We start from the raw sequence: 23,924 nt of genomic DNA, 5'->3' as shown, positions 1-23,924 counted from the left end.
GCAAAGAAAACGTCAAACCATGTAAGATTTGGGGTTCACCGCTGTTAATATTGTTGTGCCAAACATATACACTTTAAATAGATATAATAATAATAATAATAATAATAATAATAATATCTTTTTTAAGTATTTCAATGATGTATGATGTTCAACGTGTAACGTTATGGTTGATAGCTAACTGTTTTACTACTAGAAAAGGCTTTAGTTTATGGAGGCTTACTTTAGCTTGTCAGTGAGAAATGTGAATGCAGAACTACTTTTTGACAGTCGGGTGTTTCAGCCTTTAAACCGCACATTTGTAGTTCATATGTAAGAAAGTGCACACAGGTCTTTGGCTCTTTCTAACAGCTACGTAAAGACCTTTATTTTGAAAATGGGAAATTACGGACACATACGGTAGTCAGCTGACTGAAATGTTGACAAAGCAAGTTGGCCGCCGGTAGAGGAACAAAAATGCTAGATTCCTCTGACGATGACTAACTGGTCAGCTTCTAACAACTACAATGGCCGATGATTACTCCAGGTCTACCTGTGATATTGTATAATCCCGTTCTATCGATTTCGTCCTTGTGTGGCCTCACGGTTGCCAGTTTGTACCGTAGGCACTGTTGATTTTCTCAGGTTTTATTCTTGCCTGACCTGCGATCCATGTAAAAGGTGAACAAGAAAAGAGAATAAACACCAGAAAGCACTACTGTGAGTATGGACATCCAGAGCGAGAGGAGTAGACTGCTGGATGCGGAGAGTAGAAATGAAGACCCTACAGGACTCATGTCTGAGCAGGATGCTTATCTGAGGTCAGTTAACACACAAATACAATTACCGGATCAGTGTAACTGCGGTCTGTATATCAACTAATCAACTCCAAGAGTTCTATAGAAACTAATCTTGAGCTAAACAATCAAGCAAATACAAACATGGATTACTGCAGACGGTTTTGTGAATTTTTGCCATTTTACTGGAGAAGACATGCTTTACATCACATCCATTAGGCAAGCAATGCTGTCGTGTTTAAAAAATCTGAATGCACTCATCTATCGATCTATCTTTGTCTACCTTGTATCTTTCTAAACAATATAAAAATCAATTAGTAGACTCTAAACACCCAGTCTTATAAGTTAACAATCAAGACTGTATTATTTTTTGTCAAGGTGACATCATTATCTTGATGCAGTCAGTCTGTACACAGTTGCTTTATCATGCAGCAATAATACATGTGGCATAATATAATGTATTGTCATTTAGCCAATTAAACGGTATATAACAGTATGTCCTTCACAACATCCAAGACAAAATCCAAAGATGTACAGTTAATGATATTAAACACAAGCAGCGGATTAGCACACTGGGTTTTAACATTTTTACTTGATAAAAAGCTCATTTTTTCTTAATTGAGCTGATCAAAAAGCATTTTTGCTAGAACATTTTTCAGTCAAATTTTTCCCCACCACATGATCAGTGTGTTGATGTACTCCTTCACTTTTCCTTCACTTATTCCTTCCTCAGACATTATCATTTTTAGTGTTTAAAATATTTCTTTAAAGCACTTTACAAAAGTCAGTATTATTTTTGCTACAACATACTTCATTGTATGTCAATACCAAAACATTAAAAACATGTAGCTACTGTGCAACACAAAAAGAGCAAAGGCAGAATATAAATCACAGTTTCACTCCTCTAAATGTCAGAGAGATGAAAATATTCTACTCTTTAACTGAGGACATTTTAATGCACAAAAGTTCATATAAAAACAGATGAACTGTCTTTTGACCATGTTTAACTCACTGACCTTTGACCTTTACCCCCTACAGTCTGATCTGTTCCTCTTTCTGTCCACAGTAAAGTGAAAAACAAGAATTTATACCTGGCCACATTTGCGTCTGTTCTGGGTCCCATGAGCTTTGGGTTCGTGTTGGGATACAGCTCTCCTACCATCCCTGAACTTACCAGCATCACTGACCCTCGACTGCGGTTGGACATTGACCAGGCCTCCTGGTTTGGGGTATGATAGCAGCCATGATGATTTAATATCACATGCTTCAAAGCACAACAGCTTTTGGACGATGTGTTTTGAACTTATCAGCAGTTTTATGTCGTCACATGCTGTCCAAACACACCTCACTGGATTCATTTGAGTTCAAAGCCCACTGCAGTGACAGTATAAAGAAACACATAAGAATGCTCTTATAGCAGCAAGAGTCAAGCACAAGTAAAAATGAAAACTTTGGTTGACTTTGGCTTCTTATGTATGAAGAGAAACATGTTTAAAGATAAAAACAGGGAATTTCCTGAAAATTTAGTAGTTATTTAAACAAGTAGATTATAAATATATAATATTCAAATATAAATGTATGAAATACATTTATATTTTTAGAGTTAATTCATTTGTGTGTTCTGAAGCACAAGACATGGTGTTAATTCCATACTCAGCATTTAGACACTCAAATAAAAAGACAGACTGTTATGGTGCACTGTATACGGAATAGGGCATCATTTCAGAGCACAGCTAATGTTAGGTAAGTGACAGTTGAATTGTCCCGGTTGAATCAATGCAGAAGATTAAAAACTGAGTTTTTACTCCTCACTCTAGGTCTCAAAACTGAGTGCCTTCACTTTAAAACTGTGCCTGTGCTGCCACCTATTGGATTACAGTATGTAATAACATCCTAATTAAAGGATAGTACCACCATATATTGGAAAAGTGTTACCACTGCTGTCTTATCCTTTGTGTTTGAAGATTATGTAGGTCCAATGTGTAATGTTTGTCCCTATAGTTTATTTTTATAGTTTGTCCACATAAAAGAGTGTGCAGTTCTTGTGCTGAATGATTTCCTCTACTGTCCAGGTTCAAACAATAAGTGCGAGTTAAAGAATCATTGTTGTGGTTAAACTCACAGTGTAAAAGGTATCGTTGAAAGTGATTCACAATGTGTGTAGCAAGTAAATCAAACTTGGATCATTCTGTCCTGAAACAAAGGGAAATGCATACAAAAACACAACACTCAGACATCAATTTATTGCCACCATCATCTCTGAGACAGACTTTCAAGAGCATCTAAAATCCTGGACTCCAGAAAGACCACCTGGTGGGTGGTGCTTTGTGAGGTGTGGATCAGTATGGTGTACAGCTTTGTACTTATTTAGAAATAATCGAAACCATTTTCTTACCCTGCCACAGTCAACACACAAGAACATCTGTAGTTCAGCATCATGCCAACATCACCTTATGTTTCAAAGCTCAACATCCACTTTGTAGCTGTGGCATTAGGAAATGAGATGAGAAACGATCAACTTGTCATCTTTGAGTTTCTGTTATAAATTTGCTTTTAGCATCTTTTTGCTACTTGAATTAAGACATTACAATACAATCAAATAAAAATCTGACTTTCACACAAATGAGAATTGTTGTCAGAATCACATTTCATAGCTCACTGTCACTCACAAATTGTACATAGCTTTTGGTAGCAAGTATGGCATTTGTTTGGATGAAATGTGTGAAAATTAAAGAGGTAATTATATCATGCTGCAAATCGAAGCATGCAGCAATCTCCTTTTTAAGCATTTACAGGCAAAGACTAAGATTCACATACTCAAACGTTTTAAATGTGGTTTTGTCAAAATTGAAATATTGTCTCACTAGTTATATAAGTATCTTGAAGTTGTTTAGAATATTTCTTTTACAATTAAATATGCTTTCAGAAATGTTTTATTACATGGCTATAAACAACAGTAGCCCTGTTATTGTGATCCTTCATTAATATTCTGTAAATATCTGAAGAGGACTATTATCAATTATTTGCAACTGCTGTTGGCTTAGACACAGCTTCAGCTCCACTGCTTCAGATGGCTCCTCTGATTGGCTCGGTATGCTCTCATCAGCCAGAGTCATCTTCTGGAGTGTCTCACTCGGTCTGAGAACACATTAATACAAGTCACTACCCTGCAGTTACAGGCAGTCTTAATTTGGAAGTATCTTTATGCATTGACAATGAGTCGATAAAAATATTCAGTGTCATCTAGTTTTGCAGCTGGCACCAGCAGTAAACTGCTTGCGCTCAGAATCTCCCAGGTACAGAAGAGACATAATTATTTTTTAACTTGTAAAACATTAAGCTGCAGTGCATCTGTCCCAAGGTCTGTCAGTGTAAAGCACATGTGACCAGTCTTTCAGGGAATTTTCAAGTTGCTGACCTTTGTTGTTCGAAAGAGCTGCAAGCCTGGATGATGTTCATCAGATGAACTCTCATTGCTTGTCCTTCTCGACTGAACAAAACATCTGACACGCTGCAGCGAGGGAACAGATGCGTGAGCAGAGCAGGCACCTACATGCACAAATACACAGACATACACACACAATTTACTACTACAATACACCAGAGAAAACATCTGGATCAGAATAGCCAGCATGCAGAATCACATTTTAATCACATTATCTGAAATAAACCACAAAGTTTGCATTACACATATAGACTCTTTTGCATTAAATGATTGCATTATATGAGGGGCTTTTACCTAAGGATTAATATCCACAATATATAGAAGAAAAACTGAATATTAATATGCAGCTATAAATTGTGATATATAGCATCAGTATCTCAATACTGTTGGGTTGCACTTACTGGTGGACTCAACATGACATGCAAAAGTTAAAATTATGTTCATCTCATTGAATAAAAACATCATTGTCATTAAAATCACAAAGACAATGTCAGTGGATCTGGAGGGTGAGATGAAGCTCTGACTTCGTCGTTGGTGGGATCCAGGAGCAGCATGCAGACGAAGTCCTGTCTGGCAGCCTTAAAGTTCAGCAGCTTTTGGAAGGCCTTTGACCTGTTCTTATAGTACTGACTGACTGTAGGGTTGTAGTGGATGGCCCAGGAAAACATTTCAGCTGCCTCTCGGAATTTCCTGTAGATGCAGACATACAAATACACACAAAAAAACATCTGATCAAGACTGGAAGACCTTTCTCTATAGGTTCCTCTGTGTAAATGTGTTTGTGCGGTCCTGACCCATCTCGGAAGCTGAAAGAACCCAGTGTGTTGTGGAGGACAGCGAGGCGGAGCAGGATAGCAGGGTTATCAAGCTGCGTCATCTCGTCAGCCTGCTGGTAGTCAGCCAGAGCTAAATAAAATTCACTCTGTAAAAAGAAACAGTCTAACACACACACAGGTACACACGCACAAACAAAAATGCCCGTCACAACTTCCCGCAGACAAAAGTGACATATATCTTGCTTTATCCGACAAACAGCCAAAACCTAAAGATCTTCAGAACCATAACAAACAGTGAAATTCAGCCAATCACATAAGAGAAGCTACAACCTATTAATGATTAATCAATTATCAAAACTGTTGTTAATTTTCTGTCAACCAATAATCATTTCTACGCTCGTGTGTTTAGAGAGAGAGAAAATCAACACAGCCGAGGGTTCATGGTTATTGGAAAGTGGTGATACAGTACAACCTGTTCATTTACTAAGGCTGGACAAGTTCTTCATACTGCACTGTGGTGAAATGCTGATCAGGTTTGTCAGGTTACACCTGTCTGACAGTTTCAGTGCCACCTCATCTCATACGTACACTTTGTGTTCTGTACATTCAGCAACAAGGAAAAACTTCGCAAATGTCAAATTAGATGCTTTGTCTTTTCTGAATTTACAGACTTTCAGTTTAAAAGAGACAACAATAAGTTAGGATTTTGTTCCCACAGCAGCAGATCCCGAGTGCACACACACACACACACACATTCACAACACTCACTCACTAACAGAGCAAGTGTCTCTTGCCTCACCTCCTCGGTTCAGGTACAGGCCTGCCAGGCGTTTCTCCACACTGATGGTGTCGTTAAGAAGCCGAATTGCCTCAGTGTAGAGGCCTCTGCTGAAGCGCTCAACAGCAGAATCATTGTAAATGTGAACCAGCTCGAGCTCTGCATCCTCTTCCATGGAATTACGCTCGTCCTTCTCATTTCTGGCAGCTGCCTGACCTCCGACCTCCTTCTCCACCTCATCCTCCTCGCTCATCTTCAGGGCCCGGACGGCATCGTCGAAGGCTGCTTGGAACACATGTAGTTGCCGGTACAGACTCGCTCTGATGGACAGAGAATGAGTGAATGAAACAGAATTGACATTAAATACATCTAAGCAAAAATAAACAGAATCATATTTATCTCAAAAAGGTAACATTAAACTGAAATGAACTTAAAAGAACTGATTATACTGAATTGTTACGGACTGACCCAAAGTACTGCAGAAGTTATTTAACAGAGCAATATTTTTAATTGTGGTAATTTTGTTAATGGAGTGAATCTAAAAAGAACTCAGTTGCTGGTTCTGCCTAACAAAATGTTCACACTTAAAGCTGTTTTTTGGCTGTTGTTCAGATTAAAGAGGCCCACTAAAATTAATTTATTCATGCTAATTTTTTTTTACTTTCACTCAGGAAAAAAACTAAATGCATGGATTTCACTTGTTATACAGTATTTCCACATTATGGTATTGCTACTTTTATTTAAGTACAAGATCTAAGTACTTTCTTACATTTTGTTAACTTTGCAGTTCCTTTGTAATTGAGAGATGTGTTCTACTGGTTTCACCACACTTTCTACTTGCGGCTTGTCTGTGTTTCATATTGGTCGGACTCACCTGAACAGGTAGAGGCGTCCGTCGTCTGTGCAGTTCTCTATAGCGATATTGATCATGCAGAGGGATTCAGGCAGCTGGCCAGTCAAAGATCTGTGCACAGCCATTTGTCTGGCCCATTCGGCAGTTTCCTGCAGCTGCAGCAGCATGGCTCTGGCCTTCGGACACGCTGGGTTCAGTGTCAATGCAGACTTCACGTCTTCATAACATTGTGATATCTGGGTAGAAGGGAGACCACTGATTGTATGTTTACAGTAAGTACAGTATATTTAACATACTACATGCAACTTTATGTATGAGTGCTCAGCATGAGTGCTAACCCAGTCTGTACCAAATAATTTTTCTAAAGTCTAAATATTTAGATACACCAGATTGTCATGTCATGACATTATACTGCAAGATATCGTTATTATCTGCTATTATGTACTATTATAATTGTAATTTTTTATTTTGTTATTCACCCTAGAAATTACTTTACAAGGAGAAACTCAAGATTTCCTTGTTACTTTTTGTCGCCTGGGCTTCCTTTACAACGCTGCGCTTTTAGATCTTTCTGCTGTCAACTGCTTGATCCTTCACAGCAGCAGCTAACTGCCTGACATGCAAAGAGTATATACTGCCTAATTTAGGCATTCAAAGAGCAAGATGTCCCTGTAGTTGTGACCTGGTTGAGCCGTTTGTGCAGCCGGGCTCTGAAGATGTAAAGATCAGAGTTGGGAGTATCTGTCACCATCCAGTTGTTCACCAGCATCAGACTCTCAGAGTGGTTACCTGCAGCTATCAGACAGGCCAGGCTGAGACACAAGGTACAAAATACATTAATGAACAACATGTGTGTGAATTAGAACCAAGACTATAATGATAACCATGAAAAAATGTAGATTGTAAATATGATGTATATATATGATATATTAGTACGTGTCCCATATGAGTATATCAATATGTACAACTACATATACCATAGAAATATGACACCATAGCTCTGCAAAACATTTTGTATATAGGTTGTTTCTGACGGGCGGCATGGTGGTGCAGTGGTTAGCACTGTCGCCTCATAGCAAGAGGGTTCCAGGTTCGAATCCCGGTCTGGGCCCTTCTGTGTGGAGTTTGCATGTTCTCCCTGTGCCTGCGTGGGTTTTCTCCGGGTACTCCGGCTTCCTCCCACAATACCAAAAACATGCACATTAGGTTAATTGGCTACTCTAAATTGCCCCTAGGTGTGAGTGTGAGAGTGTGTGGTCGTCTGTCTTTGTGTGTTGGCCCTGCGATTGACTGGCGACCAGTCCAGGGTGAACCCCGCCTCTCGCCCGTAGTCAGCTGGGATAGGCTCCAGCTCCCCCGCGACCCTGACGGATAAGCGGTATAGAAAATGGATGGATGGGTTGTTTCTGACCTTCTGACCTCGTAGGCTCTGCAGCCGGGCTTCACCTCAGAAGCTTTGATCCAGGTAGCCTCCAGGTAAAGGCCGTGGTCCAACAAACACTGGCCCTGAGGACAACAGGAAACAGAAGGCTCACCATTCAAATCACATTTGCATCTCTTCCACTATTCCTTGATTTAATTCACTGAAATCAATTCACAAGAGATCAGTGCTCAGTCACCCGTTTTTAAGCTAAAAACTGCTCTAAATTGTCCTTTACAACACAATTTCATTTTTTCTGCACAAACTCAATTGGGAAACTGGCTCAGGTCTCTTCATTTGCTCATTGCTCTGCTCTTGATTGGTCGAGATCTTTTTTGACCATAAATACAGAAATAATCTATTCTGCTACTGCTAAAGGATCTAATTTATCAACTAAAAGGTTAACATAACACCATCACACTTGACAGTTTTATATAATGCATTGTTTTATGATCACAGTAATATGTTTTCCTGTAGTCATAGTTCAGTGGTGGTTTATTGCTAGAGTACATATAACAGTAAGACTAAGCCCCAGCCAGAACAGAGGAGTGATGTGAAGACCCTTACCTGGAGAAAGTAGATGAAAGCCAAACGTGTGCTGTGGGCTCCGGGCTCCAGGAGACAGGCCCGTTTATAACAGGCTGCTGCTGACTGGAAGTCACACATCTGGAGGTAGGCCTCCCCCTGGCTCACATACAGCTGAGGCTAAAACACACAACAGCAGTTGTTATTGGTTATTGGTATAGAATGAAGGTGAACACAGGAAAAGAGAAACCACCAGTTGGGCAGTACATAGGTGTCAGTGGTTATCTGGTTCAGCACCTGTTTAGGCTTCAGTGTAATGGCTTTGGAGAAACAGATCACAGCCTTCTCAAACTGAGACGTCCCCATGGCCTCTTTTCCGTTTCTGTAACTGCAAAGTAAAACATCACAGCATTATTCCATCTGAAAAAAATGTGATTGATGTCACGTTCCAACTTTGTACATACACTCAACAAAGAAAGCCCTTCCACTTGGTTTGACAATATTTGGAACACAACTATGACTTCTCTTGCAGAAAACACACTTCAACTTAAACTGAAGTGTAAATCCTGAAGCAAAATGATACAGTACATGTTCACAACACATGGCTGTAGTAAGTGAGGCTACAGTAGAACTCTCTCATTTACTCCTGAAAATGCGAAAATCTTTGTTTCATTCATGAATCTCACTGCTCTGCAGCCTTGCTCCGAATGATGAGGCTCCCCTGTAGATCTGGTCTTTGTGGACGTTTCTGTCCTGGTGTCAGACAGACTGTATTGGAAATCTGCTTGAGGGTGCTTTTTCTCCTGGCCTCATTCGGCTCCTCTTCTGACACAGCGGTGGGAAAAAATCTGTGCTCTCCTGCCTGCTGGTTGACAAAAAGTTTGACATTAAATAAATCAAAGATTTGAAAATAAACATAGCGAAAAACTGCAGTGGTCCTGAAGCATGCCAACCGGCAAATAAGGAAAGATTAGACTTGGTGACAATTAAAACTGTTAACTATTACCTTCCTAGAAAGATAAACAGTTTTAAAAGTATATTGAGTAAGTAAGGTCTGTCTACTTATCAGAAATCACTGCAGATTTTGGCATCCAGTTTTGTTCATGTGCAGTTTTCTGGGCTCACTGCCAGATATACTAATTTTTGGCCCTTAGTTGTAAGTTTTTGTAAGCCGCTTTGCTATTACAGCGAAACAAGCAGGCGCTTACCGATTGTTCATTTATCTCCTCAGTGTCCATTGTGTTGTTTAAATGGCTGATGCGGTTTTTCAATTCCTTTAGTCACTTTTGCTCTGTGTAGACCAAATTTCGCTTTGCTTGAATTTTATACTTGCTAGGTAACGTCAACCGTGTTTTGTCACCATGGAAACCAACTTCGATACGTAACGCTCAAAGAGTTTCTACTTTGAGGGAACTTCGTGTCACTTCCGGCGCTGTTTCGGCCCCGCAAAGAAAACGTCAAACCATGTAAGATTTGGGGTTCACCGCTGTTAATATTGTTGTGCCAAAGATATACACTTTAAATAGATATAATAATAATAATAATAATAATAATAATATCTTTTTTAAGTATTTCAATGATGTATGATGTTAAACGTGTAACGTTATGGTTGATAGCTAACTGTTTTACTACTAGAAAAGGCTTTAGTTTATGGAGGCTTACTTTAGCTTGTCAGTGAGAAATGTGAATGCAGAACTACTTTTTGACAGTCGGGTGTTTCAGCCTTTAAACCGCACATTTGTAGTTCATATGTAAGAAAGTGCACACAGGTCTTTGGCTCTTTCTAACAGCTACGTAAAGACCTTTATTTTGAAAATGGGAAATTACGGACACATACGGTAGTCAGCTGACTGAAATGTTGACAAAGCAAGTTGGCCGCCGGTAGAGGAACAAAAATGCTGGATTCCTCTGACGATGACTAACTGGTCAGCTTCTAACAACTACAATGGCCGATGATTACTCCAGGTCTACCTGTGATATTGTATAATCCCGTTCTATCGATTTCGTCCTTGTGTGGCCTCACGGTTGCCAGTTTGTACCGTAGGCACTGTTGATTTTCTCAGGTTTTATTCTTGCCTGACCTGCGATCCATGTAAAAGGTGAACAAGAAAAGAGAATAAACACCAGAAAGCACTACTGTGAGTATGGACATCCAGAGCGAGAGGAGTAGACTGCTGGATGCGGAGAGTAGAAATGAAGACCCTACAGGACTCATGTCTGAGCAGGATGCTTATCTGAGGTCAGTTAACACACAAATACAATTACCGGATCAGTGTAACTGCGGTCTGTATATCAACTAATCAACTCCAAGAGTTCTATAGAAACTAATCTTGAGCTAAACAATCAAGCAAATACAAACATGGATTACTGCAGACGGTTTTGTGAATTTTTGCCATTTTACTGGAGAAGACATGCTTTACATCACATCCATTAGGCAAGCAATGCTGTCGTGTTTAAAAAATCTGAATGCACTCATCTATCGATCTATCTTTGTCTACCTTGTATCTTTCTAAACAATATAAAAATCAATTAGTAGACTCTAAACACCCAGTCTTATAAGTTAACAATCAAGACTGTATTATTTTTTGTCAAGGTGACATCATTATCTTGATGCAGTGAGTCTGTACACAGTTGCTTTATCATGCAGCAATAATACATATGGCATAATATAATGTATTGTCATTTAGCCAATTAAACGGTATATAACAGTATGTCCTTCACAACATCCAAGACAAAATCCAAAGATGTAAAGTTTAAAGTTAAAGTTTAAAGTTTAAAGTGACATATTTTGTCATTGGAGGGAACTCACTCCAACGAAATTTGTGCTCTGCATTTAACCCACCCAAGTGACGTGCACACACACACAGCAAACCCGGGGCAGTGGGCGACCGCGTGCAGCGCCCGGGGAGCAGTGGGGGTTAGGTACCTTGCTCAAGGGTACCTCAGCCATGGACACCGGGACGGGGAATCGAACCAGCGATCCACTGATATTAAACACAAGCAGCGGATTAGCACACTGGGTTTTAACATTTTTACTTGATAAAAAGCTCATTTTTTCTTAATTGAGCTGATCAAAAAGCATTTTTGCTAGAACATTTTTCAGTCAAATTTTTCCCCACCACATGATCAGTGTGTTGATGTACTCCTTCACTTTTCCTTCACTTATTCCTTCCTCAGACATTATCATTTTTAGTGTTTAAAATATTTCTTTAAAGCACTTTACAAAAGTCAGTATTATTTTTGCTACAACATACTTCATTGTATGTCAATACCAAAACATTAAAAACATGTAGCTACTGTGCAACACAAAAAGAGCAAAGGCAGAATATAAATCACAGTTTCACTCCTCTAAATGTCAGAGAGATGAAAATATTCTACTCTTTAACTGAGGACATTTTAATGCACAAAAGTTCATATAAAAACAGATGAACTGTCTTTTGACCATGTTTAACTCACTGACCTTTGACCTTTACCCCCTACAGTCTGATCTGTTCCTCTTTCTGTCCACAGTAAAGTGAAAAACAAGAATTTATACCTGGCCACATTTGCGTCTGTTCTGGGTCCCATGAGCTTTGGGTTCGTGTTGGGATACAGCTCTCCTACCATCCCTGAACTTACCAGCATCACTGACCCTCGACTGCGGTTGGACATTGACCAGGCCTCCTGGTTTGGGGTATGATAGCAGCCATGATGATTTAATATCACATGCTTCAAAGCACAACAGCTTTTGGACGATGTGTTTTGAACTTATCAGCAGTTTTATGTCGTCACATGCTGTCCAAACACACCTCACTGGATTCATTTGAGTTCAAAGCCCACTGCAGTGACAGTATAAAGAAACACATAAGAATGCTCTTATAGCAGCAAGAGTCAAGCACAAGTAAAAATGAAAACTTTGGTTGACTTTGGCTTCTTATGTATGAAGAGAAACATGTTTAAAGATAAAAACAGGGAATTTCCTGAAAATTTAGTAGTTATTTAAACAAGTAGATTATAAATATATAATATTCAAATATAAATATATGAAATACATTTATATTTTTAGAGTTAATTCATTTGTGTGTTCTGAAGCACAAGACATGGTGTTAATTCCATACTCAGCATTTAGACACTCAAATAAAAAGACAGACTGTTATGGTGCACTGTATACGGAATAGGGCATCATTTCAGAGCACAGCTAATGTTAGGTAAGTGACAGTTGAATTGTCCCAGTTGAATCAATGCAGAAGATTAAAAACTGAGTTTTTAATGAACATAACCTGGAGCATTAGAATTGGTCAAATACAGAGTGAATTTCAAATAAAATTGTCAAAGTCATTTCCTGAAGTTCTTTGTTGTTTATTTCCCAGTCCATAGTGACAGTGGGAGCGGCGGCAGGTGGGCTGCTGGGCGGTTGGATGGTGGAGAAGATCGGCAGGAAGCTCAGTCTGATGTTCTGCTCGCTGCCATTCGTCTTTGGCTTCACCATCATCATCGCAGCGCAGAATGTGTGGATGCTTTACCTCGGCAGAGTGCTCACCGGCCTCGCCAGCGGAGTCACCTCACTAGTTGTCCCAGTAAGAAGCGCTCGATTGTCTTTGGTTGGTTGTCTGGAGAAAAAAAAGAAAATAAAAAGTTGGACACCTTCCTGCTTCAGTTCCTTTTTGTCACCTTGTTGTCATCAGTCTGAACACTGGCATGTTGTGATGTGTTGATTTTTCAGTAATACTGGTATATCATGTTTCCTAGCTTATAGCAATGAATCAGATAATCAGTTAATCGATTGACAATTAATTAACTGGCAACTATTTTGATGAGTAATCGACCTGCGTATTTAGAAAGCAAAAACATTCTCTGGTTTTAGCTCCACAAGTGTGAGCATTTGCTGTTTCGCTGCCTCTGTAAATTGAATATGTTTGGGTTTTAAACTATTTATAGGGCAAAAAAAGCAATTTGAGGAAATAATGTTGGGTGCTGGTAATATATGAAGTGCACTTTTCTCTGTTTGTTTATCGACGAAATAATTCATCAGTTAATCAGGGCAGTCAACAGCATTTTAATTGATAACAAAGAAGATAATAATGAGTTACAGTATAAAGCAATGACTCAGTAATGATTTTGGCACTGCTTGGAAAGTCCCAGGTTTCCAAGTTCATTTACTGTTATGAGTAAAAGCATCTGTTACAAATGCCTAAAATATTAGTGAGAGCTGATCGATTGTTGTCACTAATTCTGGTGTTCCTACTTGATAATTGTTACTTCTCTCTTCATACAGCTTTATATCTCTGAGATGGCACACGAGCGGATACGCGGGATGCTGGGCTCCTGTGTGCAACTCATGGTGGTGCTAGGCATCATGGGAGTGTATCTTGCAGGTATGTAAGCTCAGCTTGAAGTACTTATGCCATCTTTGCATCTCATTTTGTAAAGTTTGCAGGATAGTGAAACTAGCTGAAGGTTCAAATGAAGATAGGAAAGAAAACTGCAATGTTACTCTAACACAACAGTTTACGAGCTGTAAATGATTGAGAGTTTTCCATGATGTAGTAACTCACAGCTTTAAAACATTCACCGGCGACATAGTTCAGAACTAAAAATCTGCCCTTTCTGGTTTATTATCTGTATCCATCCATTCTGATGCTCTGTCAGACACACTGTTTTATTTAAAGTGCTATTTATGCTTCCATGCCAGCAATAGCTGTGGCCTATTTTTTGTTTTTGTTTTGTTTTGTCTGTCTGTGCATCCTATTCTTGTGAATGCAAAAACTCAGGAACACCTGAAAGGAATTTCATTTCTTTTGGCACAAACATCCGCTTGGGTGCACAAATGAACTGATTATATCAGACAAATAATATGGCTTGCTCTGCAGTTAATTGCAGTGGTGGAAGACGTACTCAGATCTTATACTTACATAATAGTAGCAATACCACAGTGCTGACATTCTCTGTCACAAGTGAAAGTCATTAAAAATTTTACTTATTAAAACCACAAAAGTAGTAGTTATATGACTGGATTCTAATTATTGATTCAATAATGTGCTCATCACTTTAATACTGAAGCTGGTAAAGCTGGTACTTCATAGTTTATTTGTTGGCTAGCTTGTGAATTTTTATTATCTAAAAACTAGTAACCAAAGTTGCAGACTAAACTTAATGGAGTAAAAAACACAATATTTGCCTATGATCTGTAGCAAAGCATAAAGTAGCAGAAAATGGAAAGATTTAAGTAATGTACAAGTACCTCAAAATTGTACTTACATAATTGTACTTAGTTAGTTAGTTTCCTGCACTGGTTAAAAAATGTGCTACCATTTTTGTATTCGGTTGAAATTTGGTCTGGCACTGCTGAGATGGTGGATGATGGCTGGCTGGAGCCACCATGTTGAGCTTAAAAATGGCTCCTCCGATACCTATTGGTGACATCATGGAGACTGCATCCATGTTTTATACAGTCTATGGCAAAAACACTTTTTTGCTGGTCATGATTCAGCACCATAGTGCAGGAACAGAAGGTCAAATTGTGACCATATTTCACATTTTTCATAACCATATTTCAGGTTCTGAACCGGTGACTCTCAGCTTGGGTGTCAACCTTGAAACTGTGCTGATTGTATAGATCTTCTGTGCTGTCAGGTTGAAGATGTGTGTGAAGCTTCCACATTTTAGAATTTGTGGCGTCTTTGCAGCAACAACCACATCTGAAGCTTTGTCTACTGTTCCCGTGTTCTATCAGAATCAGCTTTATTAGCCAAACACGTGAACACATACAAAGAATTTCTGTTTTTTCGATGAACTTACACGCTGATAGACCCCCCCAAAGCACATTGGTTTTGATAATACTGAACTTCAGGGGAATCCATGAAGAAACGGATGTAACCTGAAACATGACAGAGGCTGCTTACAACCACGGCAGTAATTCTAGTCTGAGTTTGCTATCCGCTTGTAAACCTCTTCATCAAAGGTTGTGAAGAGGAGATAACCAAAAGTTGGACATCATGTGATGTGACCATCACATCACATGATGTCCAGCATGTGATGTGACCATCCTTAGATATAATCAGACTCTTGTGCTGCCTCCTCAACAGCTGCCTCACTGGTTGAACTGTGCAAAAACAGCTGCTTCTTGCTAATCTTGTTAGCCACATGCCATTTACATCTATAGAAGCTGGTGTGTTACATGAGGTGGGTTGTCTTATATTAAAGGTCCAGGAAAAATATGGTTGTCATTTGGGTTAAATGGTCCTTTTAATGTGTAACAAAAACATTTTTTATTTAGTTGATGTTGATGATATAAAGGATACTCAAACTAAGCATCTGGTTTCCAAATAAGTGATTCCATGGACTAATGATCTGTTGAGCTCAGTCAGAATAAAGAAAATGAGTCACCAGATGCAATCACTTAGTGCTGAATGAGGACATATGTTCTATTTAATCGTGCTTGTCAGAGGAGTAATTGTTTCATATCTTACAAATTAAAAATAAAAGAAAGTCAAATTTGTCATAGAGCCGCTGCTGTTCAGGAAAAGATTGAACAATGTGATCCTCGTAGAAAATTCAGTGGAACAATCAGATCAGCAGAGAAGTGTATTTTTAGATATAGCAGAGGAAGACATTCGTGAGGACTTGACAAAGCTCCACTGTGTCCTGCAGCCTTCAGTCCATTATGGACAGTTTGATGCCTGGCATGTTCAGAGCACAACTGTGGAAAAACTCAAATCTTAAATCTTCCTGGGTCACCCATTTAAACATAAGTACAAGAGGTCACAGGCATCTGCTGTCATGGTGGCAATTTTCCTTTTTCCTTTTTAATAGGGTTTTTATGTCCTTCTTTTGGGTGTCCTCTGGCGGGGTTCAGAACCCCTCAGCATCATCTCATTCCGACACCTGAATCACAAATCCAAATCATTTCTGTGTTGTTTAGTGAATGTTGTTTCCTAGTTAAGATTATTCTAGTTTAGCAGTCCTTCCATGCTTCGAATAAGTAAAATTAGAAAATAAAAGCAACACATGCGATGACACATAGAGATTTTATTAAGTTGATGTGATGAAAAAATCAAGTTGTGTAGGATTTGTATGGGAATTTAAATGGCAAAGAAAGAGAAATATTATGTGATGAGTTAACTGTCTGTTAAAAGGAAGGTGGACAACAACAAACACACAGATGCTGCCAGTGTGGTAAAATTTGTCAGCTTTTTAAATATCACATCTCATGTGATGAAGATCCTGGAGAGACTGATCTTAGCCCAGCTGAGGCCACAGGTGAGGATGTTTCCTGACCCCTTGCAATTTGCCTACCAGCCCCATTTAGGAGCCGATGATGCTGTCATCTACCTGCTGCAACGAGTCCATTTGCATCTGGATGGTGGAGGAGGCACTGTGAGGATCACATTCTTTGATTTCTCCAGTGCTTTCAACACCATTCAACCTCTGCTACTGGGTGAGAAGCTGCGGGTGATGGGTGTTGACGACGCAAGGATCTCCTGGATTACTGACTACTTGACAGGCAGGCCACAGTTTGCCTGTCTGGGCAACGTCCCGTCTGATGTGGTGGTCAGTGATGTAGGAGCTCCACAGGGAACTGTGCTTTCTCCCTTCCTCTTCACCTTATGCACCACTGACTTTCAATACAACTCTGAGTCATGTCACCTGCAAAAGTTTTCCAATGACTCAGCTGTTGACAGGTGTATTAGAGAGGGAGAGGAGGGCGAGTACAGGACACTGGTGGACAACTTTGTGGGGTGGTCTGAACAGAATCACCTGAGACTAAATGTCAACAAGACCAAAGAGGTGGTGATTGACTTCAGGAGGAAGAGGACGCCTTCACAGCCACTACGGATCAGGGGGGAGGTGGTCGAGGAGGTGGAGGACTACAGATACCTGGGAGTGGTGATCGGCAACAGGCTGGACTGGACATCTAACACTGAGGCTGTGTACAAGAAGGGGGTGAGCAGACTCTGTTTCCTGAGGAAGCTGAGATCCTTCAACGTGTGCAGCAAGATGTTGGAGATCTTTTACCAGTCTGTTGTTGCCAGCGCCATTTTCTCTGCTGTTGTGTGTTGGGGCAGCAGCATGAGATCCAGCGACACCAACAGACTTGATAAGATCATCAAGAAGTCTGGCTCTGTACTCGGTCTCAGGCTGGAGTCTTTTGAAACCGCGGTGGAGAGAAGGATGCTGAACAAGCTGTTATCCATCATGGACAATGATCAGCACCCTCTCCACCACACAGTAGACAGACAGCGGAGCACCTTCTCCCACAGGCTGCTACAGCTCTGCTGTCGAAGGGACAGATACAGGAAGTCTTTCCTGCCACATGCCATCACACTGTACAATAACAGCTAAACTCTGGTCATAACATACAGTCACTACGCACTTTCTGTGTTTTACACACTCAGTTCACTGCACCTTATATTCTATTTTATTTTGCACATTACACTGCTTATTTGTTGTATATACACTTTTTTATATTGCTTTGTATGTTGCTATTTTTAACATATTTTGTATAGCCTTTTGTGTGTAATGCTGCTGCTGCGCTGTAATTTCCCAGCCTGGGATCAATAAAGTATATCTATCTATAATACCAGAATTATCATTGAATACCAGCATTAATACATCTGCCCTACTTTCCTACTTAAAATATGATAATATAATGTTATTGAGTTATCTAAGGTTAAGTGCAGCAGAAACACAAATATCATTTCCTCCCCGGCTCCACTTTAAAACCAAGATGGTGATGGCCATGATGCCAAACTTAAGGCTTCAGAGCCATAGTCTACAAGCCACATGGGATGTTACAGGAGGTTTGCTCTTGATTTGTAATCATATCACACTTTCTTCAAATGTGAGGTTCCAAACAGTCATATAAAGAAAAACAACAGCCAAAGTATTGTCTCTCCTGTCTGTCTAATATTATATGTTGTACTTCATTTGTGTTGGTGCCTCTGTTTTGTCAGTGTTGGACTTGTGGTTTTTACTGCACATCATGTTAATATGGTCTTGTGTTCTGAATCAGACTCATATATTGTTGTGCAACAGATGAATTGATTGAGGCTGACCCAATCTGCATAGAACTTAAACAATTAATTAATTGATTAGTCATTCTTCAGAAATGTAATCTACAACTGTTTTCATAACTGAATAATTTTTAATTTCTTTCTTTCCTTACCAGAAATATGGTCTTGTTTTCAGCTTCTCATTCTGCGTGAACTCATCCTGCAGGTCTCTTCCTGGACTGGCGCTGGCTGGCGATCTGCAGCTCCATCCCGCCTACGCTGCTGATGGTCTGCATGTGCTTCATGCCAGAGACGCCCCGGTTCCTGCTGTCACAGGGCAAGAGGCGGGAGGCAGAGGAGGCTCTACGCTTCCTGCGAGGACCAGACGCGCCCATCGAATGGGAGTGCGGCCGCATCGAGGACGCCTGTGATGAGCAGGTGAGTCTGTGGTTGGTTGATTTGGTAGTGATGCGTGGACAGTGTAAGCCACTGAGAATGTCGTTTGTGACTGAGCTCACAAGCAACAAACAGAGAGATGCTACGTGAAGTGACTGCAAGAGACAGATACCAAAAGCCCCCACAAATGACCAGAAAATTCGAGACAACATTTTCCTTCCCAAGGCTAATGCCATCACTGTTAGAAATGTTGAAATGAATACATAGACTACCTCAAAGGTTCACATAGTCTCATCTGCAGTCCAGGACAGTGACATGTCTCACTGATTTTGTCCTTGTTGTGTTTTCTCTTAGGGGTCCAGTTTCCAGATGTCTGACCTGAAGGATCCTGGTGTCTACAAGCCTCTGATGATCGGATTCGTGCTGATGTTGTTGCAGCAGATGACGGGGATCAATGCTATCATGTTTTATGCTGAGAACATATTTGAACAGGCACATTTTAAGGTGAGGGGAGTTTAAATTGTTGAGTCTCGGCTTTCCATTCAGTTCTGCACATGTGCACTACAACTACACTACAATTAAACATTTTTGATTACACAATGGTAATTTCAAAAAATTTGGGACACTGTGTAAAAAACACAACATAAAGTAGAATGTGATCATTTGCTAATCTTTTTTGTTAGATATGATAAATGAAGAAGGTCCAAAGACACTATATTTAATGTTTTACCCCATCATGTTCATTGATTTTTGTAAATGTATACTTGGTCTGAATTAGATGCCAGCAACACCTTTCAAACAGGCTGGGACAGGGGCATCAACGGACTAGGAAAGGGGAGATTAGCAAGTAGAACTGTTGTTGATAAACACACTTTGCAAATGATTGCATTTTGTTTTCATTTACACTTTACACATCGTCCCAGTGTTTTTGGTATTCCTGCTCTGATCAATAATTAAACTTTTAAGATTGCATGATTTCTGTGTAGTAAAAAGACCTGGAACTGTATCTTGATTCCAACAAAATACACAGTGTAATGTAATTTCTTGTGCAAACAGATCACAAAAGTATAGTATAGTCAATTTTCTGTGAAAACACAATTTTTTGTAGAGAGGACAGCTGTGAGTGTTTTGTTGTTCTGCAGGAGAGTGACCTGGCCTCAGTGATCGTGGGTCTGATACAGGTCATCTTTACAGCAGTGGCAGCGCTCATCATGGACAAAGCTGGAAGGAAAGTCCTTCTCATCATCTCAGGTATTGTCAACTAAATTTATTCTAAACTGCAATGTTGTTTTTGTTGCATGTCAGTCCCCATTGCCCTCTCTTCTCGTTTACTGCCACCTCTCTACTATGAACTTTTTCTTAAAGGCGTGAAATTCTCAGGAAAACAAAATACTTTACTTTACTTTTTACTTTAACTGGATAGTGATTTGGAGTTTTGAAATGAAAAATTGGTTTGTTTCCCCCATAACAAATAAGGTGTTGCCATGGCGATCAGCACCACAGCGTTTGGGGTTTACTTCTACCTGATGTCCAAACTTCACAGCACCACCTCGCTGAACCTTATGATGCTAGACATCGAGAGCAAGGCTGCTGAAGAACCGCACGCTGATCTGGCCTGGCTGGCCCTGGCCAGTATGGCTGTCTTCATCACAGGTGAAGAAAGTTCAGTCAAAGTTATACTCTATAGCAGCAGAATGATTTGATCTTTAAATGTTCAGGTCAAAGTGATGAAATAATTATTTTTCCCAAATTAACTCAACAGTACATTGCTGAAGATGCTCATACTCCTCACCCTCTCTCCATATCCCTTTCAGTTAACTTTCATTTATACCTCTCCCACATTTTCTATTCTCCTTTATGTCTATTTTTGTCCTTGTAGCATTCTTCTTGTGAAATGGTTTGTGTTATACATGATATCTCTATTTAAAGAGCACAGAAGGCTAATGTTGTGTGGCACTCTGCACATGAGCTGATAGGTGACAGCATTTGTTCCCTTCTTTAAGAAGAGCAACTAAAGAGTTTATTTCAGTTCTCAGCTGATAAACAGATTATTTTTCCCCAATTCATTTTGTATCTGAATAATGTCAACAAAGATCAACAATCTCACAAAGCTAAGTTTGAATGTCATCTGCAAAATGTCCCATCCCTCAAAAGGACTAAATTAACCAAGGCAACATTAAGGTCAACTACAGAGGTGATGATCATTTTCAAGAACATTTTACCACATTAACAATTTGTTACTGTGTTCAGGTTTTGCTCTCGGTTGGGGCCCTATCCCTTGGCTGGTCATGTCTGAGATTTTTCCTGTGAAAGTGAGAGGGATTGCTAGTGCTGTCTGCGTCCTCACCAACTGGAGTATGGCGTTCATCGTTACCAAAACCTTCCAAGACATGATGGTGAGTGCTCAGTGGGACACTGTTTCAAGAGCGTTGGTTCTGTCAAAATACATTTTGAGACATCTTGAATTTTTTTGGATCTGTCTACTGTAATGATCTGATTGAAAGCAGAGCTGAAACAATGTAGTCTCTGTGACTAGTTTCTCCAGTGTGAGAATTTGATCCTTTTCTCAGTTTGATATTAACTGAGTGAATATTCTGGGGTTTTGTTGGTTGAACAAAATAAGCATTTTTGAAGATGTCACATTGGGCTCTGAGAAACTATACTATATACTATAGAATGAGTATTTAATCAAGTAATTGAAAAAATAATTAACAAATTATTTGATAATTAATGAATAATCCTTAGTTGCAGCTCAAGCTGTGTATACCCTCCTATTGCCTTTGTGTGGCTTTTGGTATTTAATGTAAAACTATGAAGCTTATCTTTATAATTTAGAGCTCCATGTAATATAACTGTGACCTCTTCCAGAATCTTCTAACCAGTGCTGGAACCTTCTGGCTGTTCGCCTCCCTATGCGTTATCAACGTCATCTTCACCATTGCCTTTGTCCCAGAAACAAAGGGCAAGACATTGGAGCAGATCGAAGCCACGTTCAGAGGGACAGCAGGGCCATGAAGCCATCCCACCTGCCAAAAAATATCACACATGTCAAAAACTGAAAAATCTCAGGCCTCATATTTCTGAGGTGACTGATCCTTGGGACACTGTGTGGACATTTTCAAAAAAATAATAATTATAAAGTTAACCTGATGCAGACTGGCACAACAGCACTGTAATAAATCCTACCTTCATGGAGGTTACAATGTTGAGTTTTCATTCAAACTGGTTTAGAGAGGTCAGTCAACTGTATGATCATTTTGGAAGATGTAGTTTATGGTGCGATAGAACTGCGGAGGGTGTATTTATATATATAACAAATTATTTGATAATAATTTCTAAACCAGTTTATATATATATATGTATATTCCAGTGGTGAGGTCTGACTAAATCATTTGTTTCTGTAGGAAGTCTGACCTTCAAAAATAAAGAATAAAATGAAATACAGTTTTCTGTAGGTCAAATCCTTTTCTAGACTTAAGTGAACAAGCGTCCTTGGTGTTCTGCTACCCTGAGTAAAACAACTTTACAGTGCCCCCTGCTGGTCGCACTGCTGTAGCCCACCTCTAAGTCTTTCAGTCATTTAGATCAGCAAGTTTTTCTGCACTGGTTTAAAATTTCCTAACCTCGTGTAGTTTAACAGTTAAGCAGCTTTATGGAAAGCTGTGCAACTGAAAATTGTATACATAGTAAAGGTTTTATTTAACACCGTGGTCTTAACGCTTTCGGGCCTGAATTCTGTAGTGTCAAGTATCCAAACGAATTTGTGTTAATTGTAAACCTCACCCCATATGTTTCTCCCTTTTATGTGCCAAAAATGTTTTTTGAAAGAGATAAGAGGCTGTTGTAAGCTTGAATTAATGACAGATACAAGAGATTCAACTGTGTTGAGATTTTTCTGTGGAAAAGCAATATCAGAATATCCATAGATGTTTCTCAGACTACTGCTGCAACACATTTTTTCACTGTTCATATTTCACTTTTCATCATTTAACTCATAAAAAACAGCATCTGTCGTAATCTTTGTTTATCACTATTTTCAGTTTGTTATATCAGCAGGTTGAAACCTGTACTAAACAAATGTGAGTTTTCTGCATTGAGAATATGTTTGGAAGAAATTCTCTGGGGCTTTTTTCTATTTTCTGTTTGATTTTCTATTCTAGTTGTGGTACAATGCTGGGAGGGCAGGAAATACAGAGACTAAAATAATGTCTGACTTCCTGGTTTTGCTCCTGAAAATCAAGAAAATCAAAAAGTCTTTAAGGAATTTAGAAAGAACTTTATTGTTATTATACTGATGTCTTGGGAACTGAGTCTGTTGTTTACAATAACTCTTGTTGTTCATTTAACTGTGGGGTTTACATTGTCATGAAGTGAAATTAAACAGATTCTGTGATGCAAAAGTTAACATCTACAATCAATGTAATTAAAACTGCCAACTGTAAACTGTCATACAAGAAAGAATTTAGGTGTGCTTTGTAATAAATTTCTTTTGGGATACTCTTGAAATGGGATAAAATCACTTTTTGAACATCTTGTGTCATCCAGTAATGATTGAAGATAACAGCCTCCACTTGTCATAAGTCAGAATGTGCTGCACAAATCAGAAAGTCAACCAAATAAGACTTTCATCAGTGTAAACATATGAATGCAAATGCAAAATTATACTGGGATTACGTCAATTAGATGGATTTACAATAGTAAATCATTGAAACAGAATAGTTAACGGAAATTCCAGGTGTTGAATGGTTGCATTGTGTCATTGTTTAAGAATATAGTGAAATGACAATTTTAATTCACACATTACTTTAGGCTACTTCAGGAGAGAGAGGGAGAGAGAGAAACAGGTACAAGATGTATGAATTCAACCTCTCATAAATTCTAGTTTCACTTGTAATTTCCAAAGAAATTACTTGTTTTTGCATCTAAACATGTAAAAAATATCTTCGTAATACTTGCATTTTATTTCTCTGTACTGTACAGTGAAATA

General features: G+C 39.2%; 3 protein-coding genes across 4 annotated transcripts; 2 read left to right on the top strand and 1 right to left on the bottom strand.

Moving 5' to 3' along the window:
* The first annotated feature begins 384 nt into the window (after positions 1–384).
* LOC124057498 (solute carrier family 2, facilitated glucose transporter member 6-like) lies at positions 385–3,402 on the top strand. Its single transcript, XM_046385839.1, has 2 exons — positions 385–797; positions 1,840–3,402. Exons 1-2 carry the CDS (start codon positions 703–705, stop codon positions 2,006–2,008), a joined length of 264 nt encoding a protein of 87 aa, XP_046241795.1. The 5' UTR covers positions 385–702; the 3' UTR covers positions 2,009–3,402.
* Positions 3,403–3,688: 286 nt separating this feature from the next.
* LOC124057495 (tetratricopeptide repeat protein 16-like) lies at positions 3,689–9,935 on the bottom strand. 2 transcript variants are annotated; one of them, XM_046385834.1, is made up of 12 exons: positions 9,779–9,935; positions 9,257–9,435; positions 8,868–8,958; positions 8,613–8,750; positions 8,037–8,131; positions 7,308–7,437; positions 6,647–6,861; positions 5,794–6,092; positions 5,013–5,157; positions 4,743–4,908; positions 4,192–4,322; positions 3,689–3,911 (listed from the first exon to the last, which is right to left on the bottom strand). In XM_046385834.1, the coding sequence occupies exons 1-12, from the start codon at positions 9,806–9,808 to the stop codon at positions 3,755–3,757; spliced, it is 1,776 nt and encodes a 591-aa protein (XP_046241790.1). In that variant the 5' UTR covers positions 9,809–9,935; the 3' UTR covers positions 3,689–3,754. The 2 variants fall into 2 exon arrangements, with proteins under 2 accessions (XP_046241790.1, XP_046241791.1); XM_046385835.1 differs by having other exon boundaries at positions 9,257–9,432; positions 9,779–9,933.
* A 516-nt stretch (positions 9,936–10,451) lies between these two features.
* Positions 10,452–23,443, top strand: slc2a8 (solute carrier family 2 member 8). The gene is made up of 10 exons (XM_046385838.1): positions 10,452–10,809; positions 12,081–12,243; positions 12,920–13,126; positions 13,825–13,924; positions 18,768–18,979; positions 19,292–19,441; positions 20,080–20,188; positions 20,414–20,590; positions 21,188–21,333; positions 21,806–23,443. Exons 1-10 carry the CDS (start codon positions 10,715–10,717, stop codon positions 21,950–21,952), a joined length of 1,506 nt encoding a protein of 501 aa, XP_046241794.1. The 5' UTR covers positions 10,452–10,714; the 3' UTR covers positions 21,953–23,443.
* Positions 23,444–23,924: the final 481 nt, after the last annotated feature.

The sequence above is a fragment of the Scatophagus argus genome, chromosome 4 (genome assembly GCF_020382885.2).
Source record: "Scatophagus argus isolate fScaArg1 chromosome 4, fScaArg1.pri, whole genome shotgun sequence".
In the NCBI taxonomy this organism is placed as follows: domain Eukaryota; kingdom Metazoa; phylum Chordata; class Actinopteri; family Scatophagidae; genus Scatophagus; species Scatophagus argus.
This window is presented reverse-complemented; position numbering and strand designations above follow the sequence as displayed.